The 16,200-nt window shown below is 42.5% G+C and overlaps 1 protein-coding gene across 4 annotated transcripts in view; it reads right to left on the bottom strand.

Annotated features, from left to right (window-relative positions):
* HERC1 (HECT and RLD domain containing E3 ubiquitin protein ligase family member 1) overlaps nucleotides 1–16,200 on the bottom strand; it is a 69,655-nt gene extending 53,455 nt beyond the window's left edge. For all 4 annotated transcript variants that reach the window (XM_053462056.1, XM_053462057.1, XM_053462060.1 and 1 more), the window contains exons 1-7: nucleotides 15,975–16,200; nucleotides 5,610–5,735; nucleotides 3,923–4,881; nucleotides 2,887–2,982; nucleotides 2,537–2,731; nucleotides 976–1,287; nucleotides 418–514 (exon numbers count right to left, since the gene is read on the bottom strand). In XM_053462056.1, coding sequence (XP_053318031.1) covers nucleotides 418–514; nucleotides 976–1,287; nucleotides 2,537–2,731; nucleotides 2,887–2,982; nucleotides 3,923–4,852 — 1,630 coding nt within the window. In that variant the 5' untranslated portion in view covers nucleotides 4,853–4,881; nucleotides 5,610–5,735; nucleotides 15,975–16,200. The remainder of the gene's footprint in view (nucleotides 1–417; nucleotides 515–975; nucleotides 1,288–2,536; nucleotides 2,732–2,886; nucleotides 2,983–3,922; nucleotides 4,882–5,609; nucleotides 5,736–15,974) is intronic.

Raw genomic sequence — 16,200 nt, 5'->3', positions numbered from 1 at the left:
TAAAAAAAGTTATACACAGATGCAGGCAATTACAAAACAAATCAGTGAATTGATATCGGTTAACGTGACAGGGAATTAAATAATCCTCAAAGTACCAAACACCACACATTTCCCTTTTCTATGAAGTTGAAAAACTTGGTTAAATAAAGTTCTGTCCCTAAGAATATAAAGGCTTTATGTATGTGGTCAAGTGTCTTCTCAGAAGAGGGTTTTTAATAAATTGTTCATCATGCTGGAAGCCATCTTCACTTCCTTTCTTCAGGATCTGCAAGAGCGGCATACTTCCAGTTTTCTTACTGGTTTCTTAAAAACGATTGGGTTTATTGTCAATAAAACTAGCATGGACAGCCGTTCTCTGCCGATTTCAGCAAGAAAGTCGTGTCTGTAGCCAGTGCAAGCAAAGTACTCATTAATTACCAAGCCTGCCAAAATCTCCTTCTCCCCATGTGTACAGCTCTCCATCTTCTGTGACTGCAGCACTGTGTCTGTAACCAGCTGACACACAAACCACAACCTGAGTGATAAAAAAATAAACACATGTGAGTTGGAGAGAAAGAAAAAATGTTAATATGCAGAACAATTCCTTCTCTTTTATTTTCACTTATCATTCATTAGCACAACTGATCTCTTAAAAGTAGTAATTTACCGTATTCTACGTATTTAACTTTTACTATGGCTCCCTAATCCTCAATATATATAAGGCTCTGCATGATATTGGTGCTTTCCAAAAAATACAGTTGTCAAAATGTGATCATCAAATGCATCTATATTTGGAAGAAATTTTACTAAAAAAAAAGTTTAAAAGTGCACTTTAATATATTGTGCTGCCTTCTAGCCTCAAAACAGAGATACAACTCCAGATCAACAAAATGCATTGGTGCTAGTATATATTTAACAAGTAACATTAACAATGCAAAAAAAAAAAAAAAAAAGTAGTAACATCATTTAAGTAATAGCAATAACAAAATCACTCACCTTTCCCTGTAGTGTCCCCTGAATAAGCTTTGGATATTTCTGTGTTGAGCTGTTTCCATGGCCTAGTTTTCCATAGTCGCCATCCCCCCAGCTGAAGACTTCCCCCTCGGTTGTAAACGACAGTGTGTGTCCGTCAGAACCCTTGGAGGAGGAAACTTTCTTGATAGAGCGGTGCGGCTCAAAGGTTAGCTTTTTCAGGGTGGACTGGTTGTTGGAATCACCCAATCCCAGTCGTCCATAGCTGCCTTTTCCACAGGCCCTAACAGATCCATCTGTGGATATTACAAAAGTGCAATACTGTCCAGCTTCGATCTGCAAAAAAAAATATATAAATAAAGTAAAAAAAATGTCCCTGCTAAATTCATATAAATAACATAAGCCATGTAGCAAACTTAAGGGTACATTCAAGTGTAAAGACTGCTTAAAAAAAAGAACAATTTCCTGCTAAAGGAATGGAGTTCCAACACAATAGGAGATGGTTTTGGTGGAATGATTTTGTTGCCTCCTCTGATTTTACGAGAATTCTTGGCCCATCTATACGCGTTTCTCCCAATACTTCTTAAGATCTCTAGACATCTAAAGTTCACCTCATCCACGTAACTTTTTAGTAAGATGGCTCTAGAGATTATATGGCGTTACCTCACTGCTTAACTATTGACTAATATACTCCTCCTCTACTCTTATACACATGACGGTAATGCATCTTTTCTCTTTTTATTTATTTATTTTTTTAACGAGCATTGTTTTTCTGGAACTTATCATCCTTTAACAAACTTATGTTGTACTTACTCCGCTCACCATTCAAAAAGCCAATGATCTCTTTTACATATGGTTAACATATGACTCTCCTTCCAGAGATTAGACGGTTTTGTACTACTCAGGGATTCATGTACTATTACTATGTAATATTGTCTTTGTACACAACTTTGATGTAATTACACAATGTATATGTATTCTGTGATTTACCTTTTTGAATAAACGGACATTTGCTATAAAAAAAACTATATAAAAAAAGAACTATTTCAATATTCTTCAATGGGTACATTGTGTTAACAGCTCAGTGGAAACCCATTACATTGGCTTTGCCATGTAAAGCAACTCTAGAAATCATCTAGCACAGTTTTCACCTTACTCATAAGTCTGAAAAGGAGACACTTGAAAGGCTTTTTCCCTAAGTGGGGAAAGGGGTTATTGTATACAATCCTGGAAGTTATCTGCAGAGAACACATTACTAAGTGAACTAAGCCCTGTACCTAATTGAAGATACTGAACACTGTTTACCAACTGGTGGTCAGCTGCCTTCAGGAATCGGCACACACAACAGTGATTCCTTGCTATGTTGTATGTACATGTTTGTAATTTCAGCACCATTCCAAAATCTGAAAATATATGCTTCTTCTTGTATTAGTTTTGTATTGTGTAGCAAATCATACATTAATTATTCAACTGCCTACCAGAAGCTCACTTGTCCATCCAAATCTCCCAGAGTAGATTAAAAGGTAAATATAATAATGTTAAAAACAGACATGACGCGATACATTTAATAAACTGAGACACTTACTGTCTGTGCATCAGAGAAGCAAGGGGCCAACTTGGGCTGCAGAATTTTCTCTTGGGTCCCCTCGACTAGTTGATGGCTACTGTTACTCCCCCACACATACACCTCGCAAGTTTCTGAAACCACAGGGCTTTCTCCGGTTTGGATGCTATCTGGACTGGCGCAGGTTCTGGAATAGTCAGAAGCCATCTGGCATACCTGGGAAAGGATGATGGGGCAGTTAACATCTGGTGTACCAGTAAGGGATTGTTTTTTGGGGGTATATGATGTAATTTGGCAATATCCAAAAGTAATATAGAACTTGTTAAAAATACACATTTTATAATAGCGCAACAGACAAAGAACATCATTACCTCTTCAAACAGACACAAAGCAGCCTCATATAGGGAGCACAAGCCATCTGATGTCCTGGTTGGTTCTCTCCACTGACTTCGGTCACCTGTTGAGCCCTACAAAGGAAGAACAAGCAAGACTGGTTAGATGGAGCACAGTGTTCAATACAAAAGCAGACACATAACACATTTAGATCATATTGCCCTCATGCAAAGGACATGCACACAAAATCTCATGTACTCTGACCTTTGTCTTTAACAATTGCTAGGTAACGCACCAGCTCCATCCATGTACTTCTAAAGCACCCATCACTAAAATAAAGATTTCTACTTGCCCTGACGCTAATATGCACAGTGGAAGACATAATGGCCTCAGAAAAGACCAGAAGGCTTTATGCTTGTATAAGGTATACTATGTAGGTGCCTTGCACATGGTTATAGGACACTGGCAAGTTGATCGACAAGAAAGCCTGGTTCCAACTTATTTTGTTTCCCATCAGTTAAAGAACAAAACCATGGTTTCATTCTTCTCTTGTCAATGTCCCAACCACCCTTAAAATATTGCACTGTCTGAACTGTATAAATCTGGGAAAGGCATGGTATGCTTCAGCTCAGGTCCCAGACCTATAAATAGGTAAGAAGTGCAAGCCAGAGCAGCGGTGAATGCAGTTTCGGAAAAAATCACTTTACTGCTCCATCACCGAGTAATGATATGTGAAATTACCTATGTATATGGAGTGTTTATTTACAGTCACCCCTCCTCAATACCCTGCATGCTGAGTACATCAATAGATCAAAGCACATGTACAATGGCTTTTTGCTAACACAATAAGACTATTTACTACATGAATTTACTTAATTTTTACTGCTGCAATTAACGAGGTGAATTGTTTAAAAGTCCAATTCATTTGAGCAGTCACAACATCATATGCTGTCCTGGAATGGAAATCTGATGAGCTATTCCATCCAGTCTACCAGCACTATCTCACATGTGGTTATAGTCATGTCGACACAGAACAAAACAGATAAAGAGTAGGACTGCAGCATCTTAACTTACCAATGATCTCCTCATCTGCTGAAGGATGCTCATGAAACAGTCACAGCTGATCATTCCTTCCTGTGATGTTAGTGTTTTGTTCTTATCAGTCTCATTAACCAGTGCAGAAGCAGCCAGTGCCATCTCAATCCATTCCAGGAGGTAACGGAGGGAGCCACGCTGTGAAGCCAGACCTAAGAGAAGTTCAGAGGCCAAACGCCTGCCCAGAGTATCTGCTCCTGAATTGGGAACAGTCACTCCTTTCAGGAAGGAGGTTACCTGTGCCAGGCAGTCGAGTCCCATGGGAGGAATTTTGCTCTCATTGGCAAGGGAGAGAGGGGGCAAGGAGTTTACCACATCAATGGCTGTTCTGATGACATCATTGCAGAGGCTCAGGCCAGGCCCAACAGCTGGAGACATCCAGCTCTGTCTTAGTAAGGCAAAGAGCAAGCTCAGGCCAGTCCTCACACCCATCTCGATCAGGGCATCTGTGCTGGAGCGAGGTCGCTCGCTAATGGACAAAGTGTCTGCAGAGCCCGAGCTGTTCTCGGGCGAGTGCTGTTGCTGCTTTACTTTGCCCTTGTCATGATACTTATTGGACAGTGCATAGAAAATCCTTTGTAAAACCAGCAATCGCTTCCTTAGTGCACCTGCAAAGGGAGAGTCTGAGCACACCACTTTGGCCAGGGCCAGCTGGCTACTGAGCAAGGCATCCAAGTAGTGATCCTGCTCATCACATGACAAGGACTCGCGTTCAAAGTCTGGCAGTTGTGGTCCTTTGAGGCACAGAACTTGCTGGGGCAGAGGGACCACCTCTTTGTTGCTGACTAGCTTGGCATATAGGACAGAGACACCTTCCCGAGTGGCGATGGATTCACTGTCCTCTGTGATCCAGGAGCTGTTCAGGTGCTCCAGCCACTTAAGTTTTACCGGAGGCATCATGCCAGCCATATTTGGTTAGTCTACTGCCATATGTCCTCCTGAGAAAAGAGTTGAAAACAGAGAACAAGATGTTGGAGTACAGAAAGTTAGAGTGACAAAGAATAATAAAATGGAGAGATATCAAAGGCAAGCTAAAATGCTGAAATAGACTGAAAACATACTGAGAATTGCAGGAGAAGGGCAAAAACACAGAACTATAAAGACTTTGGAATCTAGAAAAAGATTAAGGAGACAACGTTTTTTGTAAATGAGACTCTAAACTGTAAAAAGACTTACAAGATACAGGACAAACCATGATAAAGATACATGGCAGCCGCAGGCATGTTTAATGAGCAATTTGGGCATGGTGTAGTAGTGAAGCACCATGGGTTGCCTTGCTTTTCACAACAATTGCTATGTACACATAACTATAACATAACTTCTACATATCAGAAGGAACAAAACAAAATAAAACAATACAAAACATGATAAGGGTACAAAGTTTAAAAACTGGTCTTATCACCAAATCAACCAGTTGAATGATCAAATTTTTTGGTTGCTACAGTGATCAGACTGCTTTGCACCAATATTCCACTCAACCTATATATTTATACTGTCCTAGTTACTGAGATGCTCTCATTCCCCAGCTGAAATGTTGAACCATGCCAGCGAGTCCACACACAATACATTGCATTATATAAATTGTGTTGTAGGCATCCGCTATAAAGTTGGCTATAACCCACCAATAACAATACAAAAAGTGTCCTATAAAACATTTTCTTCTTACCTCCCACACTTGCGTACTTGAGGTTACACACCAACAGCACTCAGTAGCCATGGGCCAGAGGTGCGGTAGTCTGCATAGTAAGGGTATATCAGAAGGTCTTTACGCTCAGGGTGAGGTGTAGGACGCCTAGGTAGATGAGAAGCATGGGACAGTATAATCACATTATGTATAATACATTACATATTTAATCTTAATGCACCCAACATTAATTAATTCAGCTTCAGCAGGTATGGAAAACACAGAGGAATGATATAACCATACTATATGACGTAAAATTAAAATAACAAAATGTGCATTATGGAATACAATATTGGTTAGAAATAATTATGCATATTCTTCTCAACACAGATCTTTCATTAATTTTGTCTATTTAAATTTAGTAGGGTCCTCATTAATATAGACATACCAGCGTCAGACATGTTTAATACAACACAGGCAGTTTGTAAACACAGAGCATGACATGTCAGCTGGATCCTATCCACATAAAGTGACACTGCTTCTGATTATCAGATGTTCTTCCAATGAACCATTCACACCCTATTTGGCAGGCACACAACACTAAACTAGCATTAGGAATTCTCACTTATATCTTCATCAGAGCAACCAAATGGCTACCTTAGATTCACTCTCTAAAAATGTCAATGTTCAGGCAGTGCATTCTGGCATTTGTTTATTGGAAGAATTTTTGATACCTTTACAATTGAGAATGAATCCAGTAATCAGAAAAGACACAGTAAACAGGTGTTCAAATACGTCAACACACAAAACATCATATAAAAATAAAATATTATTAAAGGGAAATAGCGAGAACCACATTTGACACGATTCTCGCTGCAGAGCTGAAACTCAAAGTCATTTACCGCTCACAGCACTAACACGGACCGGATTAAAACGCATTAGAGTCACGTGCTCCGACGATGCAACCCTTAGGCAAGAACTGGAGAAAGGTGGCAGGGAAGGTCAGTTTGATCCAGTATGCGCTGGGAGAGGAACTAGCTTTAGATGACATGAAATTCAGTTTACAAAGCACTGCAGAAATAGTAAACTATTTTTTAAAGGGATAGTAGGATGTCCCAGACAGCCTCACAAAAATATGCACATGAAAGTGCTTTGCGCATACCTTAACATGCATTCTTCAAACATAAAGCATTTTAATAAATCATTAAAGTGCTTATCTTAGAGAGAAGCTGCAGATACATCGCTGCAGCTTCCTCCATAGTCTGATGATCAGTGCCAATCAGTGGCGTGAAAGCACTTCAATTGCAAGTTTGCAAAATGTGGACAACTCTCACACAGCAAATAGGGAAGAAGAAGAAGGGGCAGATGTATGGCGAGGCTGCAGAACTGCCCCATCCCCATGCAAGGAGGACACCATGATCACCTAAGGGGTGAATAAAGTGCATTTGATAGCCAGACTGGCCTTTAATTATACATTTTATTGGCATGTTTTTAACAAATGTGAAACAATAGCCAGACAATAATAAAACGACCAGGGCTGGAGCAGACTGGAGGCAAGTATATATCAAGCGCATGGAGATGTATTTGGCCGAACACATCCCCTGCTGCCTGATCGCTCCATGAGAGCGACAGTGCAGCGTTAACCCCTTCAATTCCACAATTGTTTATAACACATTCGTGGCATTGCAGGGGTTAACATTTGTCCCCACAAGCTTGTGGGATACTAAATATCAATCAATGCTGTGCTCCAATGGAACATCAGCATTGAAAGTGTTAAAAAAAAATATATATATCAAAAAAAAATATTTAAAAAAAAAAAAACCCAAAAAAACAGCACTGACCTGAAAGTCCAGGGTGCTTCCAGGTCAAATGCTGTGAGTTTAGTAAGTGGGCTGGTGATGATCAGATCACTCCTAACCAACTGTTAGTTTAAAAAAAATCCTGGCTCCTAACTTTTTTAGCTGGCGCCTAGATTCACAACAAATTTGTCAAGCCCTGACCTTAAAACAGGAAACAAATATATGTTAAGGTAATTCATCTTCTGGTTAACTTCCTAATAATAACTCATTGCTACTTAAAGCAGAACCTGCAGGTTTCTAAGGAATAGTGTAGATACTTACTACCAGTCAATGCTTACAAAACACTATCATAGGCATTGCCTAGGGGCTTCCTGAGACACAGCATTATGCTTTTAAACCAGACCCTAACGAACGTAGCGTAAGTTCGGATGCCTTAAAGAGGATCCACCTATTTCCCAATATCTACTTTTAGAGGTCAGCGTATTTAATAAACCTATGTGATTGTGTTTAAGGATTGATATAAGCAATTTGATTGTATTGGAAAATCCATCTTCTTCTTGTGGCAGAATTGCAGGCGATTTTCCACAAGAGTCCCGTTATGACGAGACCAGTTCCCTGAAAGTTACCGCAACGTTGGGGCCTGTAACGAAGCCCAGACACACTGATTTATATATTGAGGTTTCTCCCCAGCAGCTATATATGGCGTCGTCAGAGTGATTTTCACGGTGTTTGAAAGTAATATGTGCCCCTTTTTTATATAAAATAAAAAAGCCCAGTAATTATACATACCAATGAAGCTTGGCCTAGACTTGCAGTTCAATCTTTTTAGTGGTCTTTCCACCTATTCACAATCCTCTGCTATTTCAGAAGCTGGTTCTCGCAGGAAGCTTCTTCTTCGACAATACAGCACCTGACATGCAACATATCCACGTAAAAATGAATGCCCCACATACGATTTAATTAGAAGCTTGAGGTCCTGGTCACTGTGTCATAAAGCCACAGAAAAAGACCAGGTCACCAATCATCTACTTCTTGGCACTACACCCAGGGCCGGCCGAAGACTTAACACCGCCTGGGGCGAAGTTTAAAATGCCGCCCCCCCCCGCCGACGCGGGGCATTTAAACTTTTTAAACTTCGCCGACGCCATAATCTACCACCCCGGTACTTACCTTTAAACAGTCCTGCGGCGAGTCTCCCTGCCCTGCCACGGTGCCGGCTTGTAATGCTGAGCGCCGGAAATTGACGGCACTTCCGGCGCTCTGCATTACAAGCCGGCACCGGGACCGAACAGGGAGACTCGCCGCTGAGGAGAGAGAGAGAGAGAGAGAGAGAGAGAGAGAGGCGCCGAGCGGGTAAGCGAAAACCACTCGGTGCCCCTCTCTCTCTCCTCCGCTTCAAAAACAAAACAAAAAAAAGCGCTTGGGGCGGCAAAGTGCCGCCCCTTCTAAAGTGCCGCTTGGGGCAATTGCCCCAGTCGGCTCCATTGTAGGGCCGGCCCTGACTACACCCCGCAAAAGGGTATTGTAGCCACTTTCTTTCCTCACTGGCAAGGGAGTACCAGCTCTTCTTGGTCTCTTTCCAAAGAGGAGGGGGACCGTTGAGATTTTCAAGGGGATGTGGGAGAAAAAAAAAAAAAAAGCACACGTTTACAAATGAAAAGCGCAGTGTGCCATTATGGTCCTGACCCATGGATGTTATTATAAAAATGTAACCTGTGCTAGTCAGCCATAGGTCCCAAGTGCTGTTTGGTGTGCTTGGTGGCCCAATCAACAGTGAGTTCTCAGGTGTACCCATCACTCCAAAAAATTATGCCTTAGGCCTCTTTTGTGTCGTAAGTCCAGAGTATCAAGTTTTCCTCATCTCATAGATACCCACCCGATCTTAGCCAAAAGGTTGATGTCACAGATGGTGTCAAACACACTTACAAAGCCACACAGTGTCAAAAAGCATGGCAATACTTTGAATTCAGTTAGGGCCAGTACTAGCCTGAGCTAATCTCAGAACTGCCATAAGGGTCTAAGTCAAGTTAGGAAAGGCAACACTAACTATAGCGAACACTGGGAAAACCAGGAACACCCATCCAAAGTTTTATGTTTTCATAAACATCTGCTTCATGGGACAAAAACCTAATTAGCACACACTGCTATTTACCCTACTACCAACAAAAACAACAACAACCGGTCGGGGGCCCCTTTTAATGTAAATTTTACCTTTGCTAATTAGCAATTCCTTAGTTGAAAACAAATTAAAAGATGCTGCTACCACCGCAAGGCTGTAAGACCTGGAAAGAAACATTACATGCAAAAGTGGGCCCACTGATCCAAAATTCTGGCCTAGACTTGCAGTTTCACATCAGTCTGTGATCAGTGGCGATGCAGAACACATTTGGTTGAGAACTTGGATAAATTAGAACGGGACATCATATCAATGTGTATATAATAATACAGGAGGGTGGTGTTATAATGGGTAAATGAAGGCATGCGACCTCCTTACTAGTGAAAGCCACCCCTCAGTTCTGACCAGTTCGAGCGAGAGTAAATTCACTTGAAGGGGTCTTCTAGCGGTTCTTTAACTGAGAAATGGATTTATTAAGTGAAAGAGTGAAAGAATGGGTAAAGGAGAAGAAAGATGCTTCATCTAAACCTGATAACTGGCATCCTAGTTTATGATTGTATATGTGGTTCTCAGCAAACAAATCCTATTTATTATTATTATTTATTGTTTTATATAGCGCCATCAAATTCCGTAGTGCTGTACAATGGGTAGACAGGACATAACAAGTAGCATGTAACATAACAAATTGACTTACAGACAACAGGTGAGGAGGGCCCTGCTCAAACGAGCTTACAGTCTAGAGGGATTTAGGGTGTATTTACACAATAGGTAAAAGTGCCATTGTAAGGGATGGACCAGCCACACTAGTGTAAGTATTGCAGGAGAGGGACTAGGAGAGGTGAGCTAAAGGAACATGGGGGTTGTTAATATGCAATATTATAAGCGTGCTTAAAGAAGTGAGTCTTGAGGGATTTTTTGAAGGAATAAAGACAGGGGGAAGACGGATTGGCCCAGGGGAGGGCATTCCAGAGGATAGGGGCAGCTCTTGAGAAATCTTGTAGCGGGCATGAGAGCTAGAAATCAGAGGAGAGGCTAGAAGGAGATCATTGGATGAGCGGAGAGACCGGTGAGGAGTGTATTTAGAGATGAGTGAGGAAATGTAGGTAGGGGGACTGCTGTGAAGGGCTTTGAAAGTAAGAGTGAGGATTTTTAAATGAATCCCGAAACGCACAGGCAGCCAGTGAAGAGACTGACAGAGGAGAGAGTTGTTAGTAAAGCGATGTGAGAGGAAGATAAGTCTGGCAGCAGCATTCATGGTGGATTGTAGAGGGGTGAGAAGGTTAAGAGGGTGACCAGCTAAGACAGACTTATGTTTTAGGATTCCAACATAACAAAAAAAAATCTTATATTTTTTTTTCTGCCATACATGTTTTTCCTTTTTAATATTCTGTTGGCGCTTTTTAAGAGACAGAAAGGTATTCCTTTTTTTTTCTTCCTTAAACTTCATAGTTTACAGTTTCAGATCATATAGTAAAACGACCTATGGATGAATGAATCTGCACTGTAGCCGTTAACTGATTTGCATGAGGTCGGTTCAAGTGTTATACCTGAGGTTTGAACTATCTTTAACACACCCAAGCGCCGTTATTTGCATTATGCTGACAAAAGGATGTTGCAGTTAAATCAGAAGGGGAAAATATTCAGCAAAAAAAAACACATTTTTTAATGAAAGCTTTGTCCGGACTACCATTTTGCGGCACTTATCAAGAATCGTCTAAGCAGGAAAATTTAAAAGTGGTAGTAGCGGGCAAAGGTACCTTTGTGGCCTCAAACTCCAACACGTGAAGTACCAGGATGCTCTTCTACTTGCCAACTCCCAGGCAAAGATGGTCAATGACATGAGCACTAGAACTTCCTTAATGCCCATGATATTGCTTACAACAAAATGTGTCTGCTGCCTTCTTAGTCCTTTCAGCACTGAAACTATCCGGGCACCAATCTGAGGTCGCTACAATTTTCCAAGATGTTAGGTAGTACTCCTGTATGCCCTCCAACCCCAGAGCTAGCACTTCATGCAACCTTCCTCTTACTCAGGACACAAGGCCCGCCATTTTTTTGCTTAAGGGTGGAAACTTATATTTTACTACCACTTAAAATTACAAAATGGACAATGTACTCTGCTCCCTGGAATAAACTATTGTATTATAACTTATTATTTTATACAGCACCATCAGATTCAGCAGCGCTGTGCAAAGGGTACCCGGGATATAACAATTAGTATACAACACAATCAGAAAGCATACAGAAACAGGTGAGGAGTTATAATAGTCATTACAATGAACAAGTTAGTGTCTTGTGTAAAATAAACAGACAAGTAAAATGTAACACCTCCAAGTAACCAAGAAACTATAAATTGTGTGTATAACTACAAACAATCCCAAAGGCATAACAGAGTCCCATGATACGGCGTCATCCTCTGATTATTACATTACATTTATTTATAAAGCGTCTTCAGATTCCGCAGCGCTGTTACAGTCAGTAGAACAATTTATAAACGCATACAATAACAAACTGGTGCAAAGGAGAAGAGGGCCCTGCTCTTGCGAGTTTACAATCTAGTCGGTGGTTGAGGGGAGTGAGACAATAGGAGAGAACGGCTTGGATGGGAATGAGTTGATCCGGTTCCGATGATGTGTTGAAGCTGTTGATTGTTCAGATGACTTGATTATAATGATGGTTGGGAGTAATGGGAAGGAATGTTGTTGTACGTTTCCCAGAACAGGTGGCTTTTCAGAGAGGTTTTGATTGAGTTGTGTATGAGGCAGAAAGTCTGATGGAACGGGAAGTGCTGAACGTACGTAGAGAGAGCTATACTGTCTGTGGCGTACGCCTCTATACTCAGACACCTAGATCACCAGAGGTTGCGTATATCCCATTTGAAAAGGACACTCCGGCCATCACATTAATGCATATGATAGCCGCATTGTCCCTTTACATTTTTGTGTGCTCCATTTTTTAAACGTATGGCTGGATTCTACAGAATCCTCCTAAATGCATTTGCCCCTCTCTCCACCGACCAGGTAAATGCTTCTCTCTTCACATGAGTTACTCTCCCTCAGTCAGATCCAGAGCTGGCTCCGTTAAACACCGCAAGCATATTCTTCTTTTCTAGGGGCGTCAGGGACAGCTTTAAGGGGACAGCACGGGGCTCACACTTACTGAACACATTTCTGTAAAATGCAACAACCAGTACACAAAGATGAAACGTGTAGCTGTGTTAAAAAGAATGAAACAGTCAATAAAAGTGAGGTTTTAACAAAGCCGAGGCTGATGAACCTTTTCCTGGTTTTCCATTGATTACCGAGTCGCAAAAAAAAGAGGTACATTACTGATGATATACGCTCAAACTAATACCGTGTTTCCCCGAAAGTAAGACAGTGTCTTACTTTCTTTTTATCCCTAAAAGCCCCACTATGTCTTACTTTCGGGGTATGTCTTATATTGGGAAAAAATTGAGAGTGATGGGAGTTATGATGTACTTTTAGAGCATAATTAGATCATGAAAAAGACATTGGAAATGGTACAGCATAACACCCATCACTCTCACACACTTACCAATCAACACACCTACCAATCCACACGTATACCAATCCACACACATATACACCAATCCACACGTATACACAAATCCACACACATATACACTAATCCACACACATACACCAATCCACACACATATACCAATCCACACACATATACACCAATCCACACACACATACACCAATCCACACACACATACACCAATCCACACACATATACACCAATCCACTCTCACTTAATGCTTTCCTACCTTTCCTTTCTTCTTTCAGCTTCTTTTCCTCCTCTTCGCTCCTCTTCTTCAGTTCTTGTCTCCTTCCGGGTCAGAGGGCACGGACAGCGGTGGGCGCAGCTTCAGTGTTGTGCGCCGGGATCTGACAAGAAACCCCGGCGCACAACAGCTGTTGCCGCGCAGATCACAAGGGAGCGGTATCGGAGGTCATTAACAGACCTCCGGCTCCCTTGAGTGATTTTAAGCCGGGTTGAACCCGGCTTAAAATCACTCAAGGGAGCCGGAGGTCTGTTAAAGACCTCCGATACCGCTCCCTTGCGAGCCTGCTCCTCCAGCGGCGGACATTACTGTCCGTCTCTGGAGGGGTGCCGGGTGCCGCAGGTTGGCACCCCCTGGAGTGTGGCGCCCTGTGCGGTCGCACACCCCAAAGGTCGGCCCTGCTCTAAGGGGCCGGCCTTAGGGGTCTGCGGCCGCACAGGGTTTAAATAAAAACATCGGGGTTTTTTTTCAACTTTATTTAACATCCTCCATGTTAAATAAAGTTAAAAAAACTTTATTTAACATGGAGGATGTTAAATAAAGTTAAAAAAAACCCCCGATGTTTTAATTTAAATCCTGTGCGGCCGCAGACACGTAAGGCCGGCCTTGGTGGGGACTTCCCGGCCCCTTAGAGTGGCGGACCCGGCAAATCCCCCGTGTTTCCCCGAAAGTAAGACATATGTCTTACTTTCGGGGTACGGCTTATATTAGCCGACCCCTCTGAAACCCCCGATACGTCTTACAATCGGGGGTGTCTTACTATCGGGGAAACACGGTAGTTTACTCAGCAATCACAACATACAAACATGTTACATTGCTTAGAAACAGTGACATATGCAGGCCTAGGACGACAGGTCTACAGGGGCGGCAGTCAGGGCCGGCCCGACAATGGAGCCGAGTGGGGCAACCGCTCCAGTCGGCACTTTTTGCCGCCCCAAGCCCCTTTTTCCTGCGCTCAGCATTACGAGCTGGCACCGAGACCGAACAGGGAGACTCGCCGCAGGACTGCTGAAAGGTAAGTACAAGGGGGGGGGTAGATAATGGGGGGAGCGGCAGGGACGGAGGGAGAGGAAGGGTAGATAAGGGGAGGGGGGCATTTTAAAATTCGCCCCAGGCGGCATTTTGCCTTGGGCCGGCCCTGGCGGCAATCCAGGATGCCCACCACAGACAGGGAGGCAATTGGGGGTGCTGCCCTAGGTTGGCCAACAAGGTCATTACATCACTGCTCAGACATACAATATATTGATGTTATTTTAGTACCCGTCTAGGACTCGTTAACTAAAGAAAAGGCTACTACAGACATACACATCATACCTGATGGGATCCGTTGCAAACCCATTTGGTTTCTACCCCTTCTATAGAAAGCCCATATTTTTTAAACAAAAATAACTAAGAGGCATATGAAAGCGTAAACACATAGCAGAGGAATTACCCTCCCCTTCTCTGTATTTCCAAAACATATCTGCCTTTTTCATGATGCAAGCCGACTTGATGTGTCGTCCTCACACGAAAATACACTTCAAAGTCTAGCAAAACAATAGACACGGCATGATGAGACGCCTGGCCAAACGCATCGGGTTCAACAAGTGTGTGTGTATGTATATATATCTCTATATCCATATACACACACACACACACACATATATATATAGTTGACATATATTCTCCTTATCTAGAACTTTGATCCTGCTTGCTTTTCCTACCACCAAGAGTACCTTGTAGAAGTATTCGGACTCCTTAAAATACAAAAGATAGTACATTTTACTTGTTTAAAGCTCTCAGACTCAAAAGAAGCTTATACGGGATGGATAGGTATAATGCATATCGTATAATGTATGGGAGCTAAAACATAACTCTCCCTTTAGTGAATATAAACCCAGAGATTTTGGCTCATTTTTCTAGGCAGAGTCCCTGTGGGTAGATGGTGACATAGATACACATATAAAGATTATTCGAATGTATATCAAACCGAAATAGATACAATATGGTGCGACAGCATTAAAAAAGGCGGACCAAAACTTTCCCTTGAGCAGCTCTACTGGGCGTCAGAGCATCGTGGCACCAAAATGAGATTTCTGCAAGGATTAACGACGTCCCCTCATGCAAATTGTAAAGAAGATGCTGCCGTCAGCCATTGCATTGTCACCGTGAATAGCCCTTCCGTGCCGTTTCATTCACGGCCTTACAAGGTGCACAATGCATCTGTCCATCTCGTGCACAGCAATTACACTACATTGTGTACCCAAACGGAAGCCGGAGTCACTATTACACCTGAGCGTTACCCTCACATATTAACGCTGCCGCCACCATGAAGAATACATGCGTGTGTACAATGCTATAAGCACGTATTTAGCCCCACATCCAAAGGGTGTACTCAATGATACACTGCCATTGTTGGCAGATTACCCCATAGTCGGAAGTATCAGGCACCTTCCCCAATATACACATACTGCAAATAATGAATGGAGATGGGACAACCGCAACAGCATACAACTGACACTTCATATGACTTTATAGTGGTCACACACACACACAACTGTCACATGAGTGTCAGAAAACCCCAAAACAGCTCCACTTCTCACATCATTACGCGTCATTTTTTTTATTTTTTTTCTCACAAAAACACACACAGTTGTTGTCCCTTCGGTGTGTCACACTCCCCACAGCTGCCCCACACCCCGTACCTGAGGTGCTGATGCAGGATTGTTACCGGCTGTGTGTGTGTGTGACAGGCCGGACGGTGTCACTTTGCGGCAAGGCCTGGCCGTGTCAGCGGTTGTGTCTGTTTGTGTCACACGCACAGTGTGTCTCGGTGCCGCATACCGTCGTGTCGGTGCCTTGTTTGTGTCTCGGTGCTTCAGGCCTCCATGTATCTGAGCCGCAACGACCCCAGTTGTCAGAAGAAAAAAG

The sequence above is a fragment of the Spea bombifrons genome, chromosome 4 (assembly GCF_027358695.1).
Source record: "Spea bombifrons isolate aSpeBom1 chromosome 4, aSpeBom1.2.pri, whole genome shotgun sequence".
NCBI lineage: Eukaryota > Metazoa > Chordata > Amphibia > Anura > Pelobatidae > Spea > Spea bombifrons.
The sequence above is the reverse complement of the archived record's forward strand: the minus strand, read 5'-3'. Positions and strand labels throughout refer to the sequence as shown.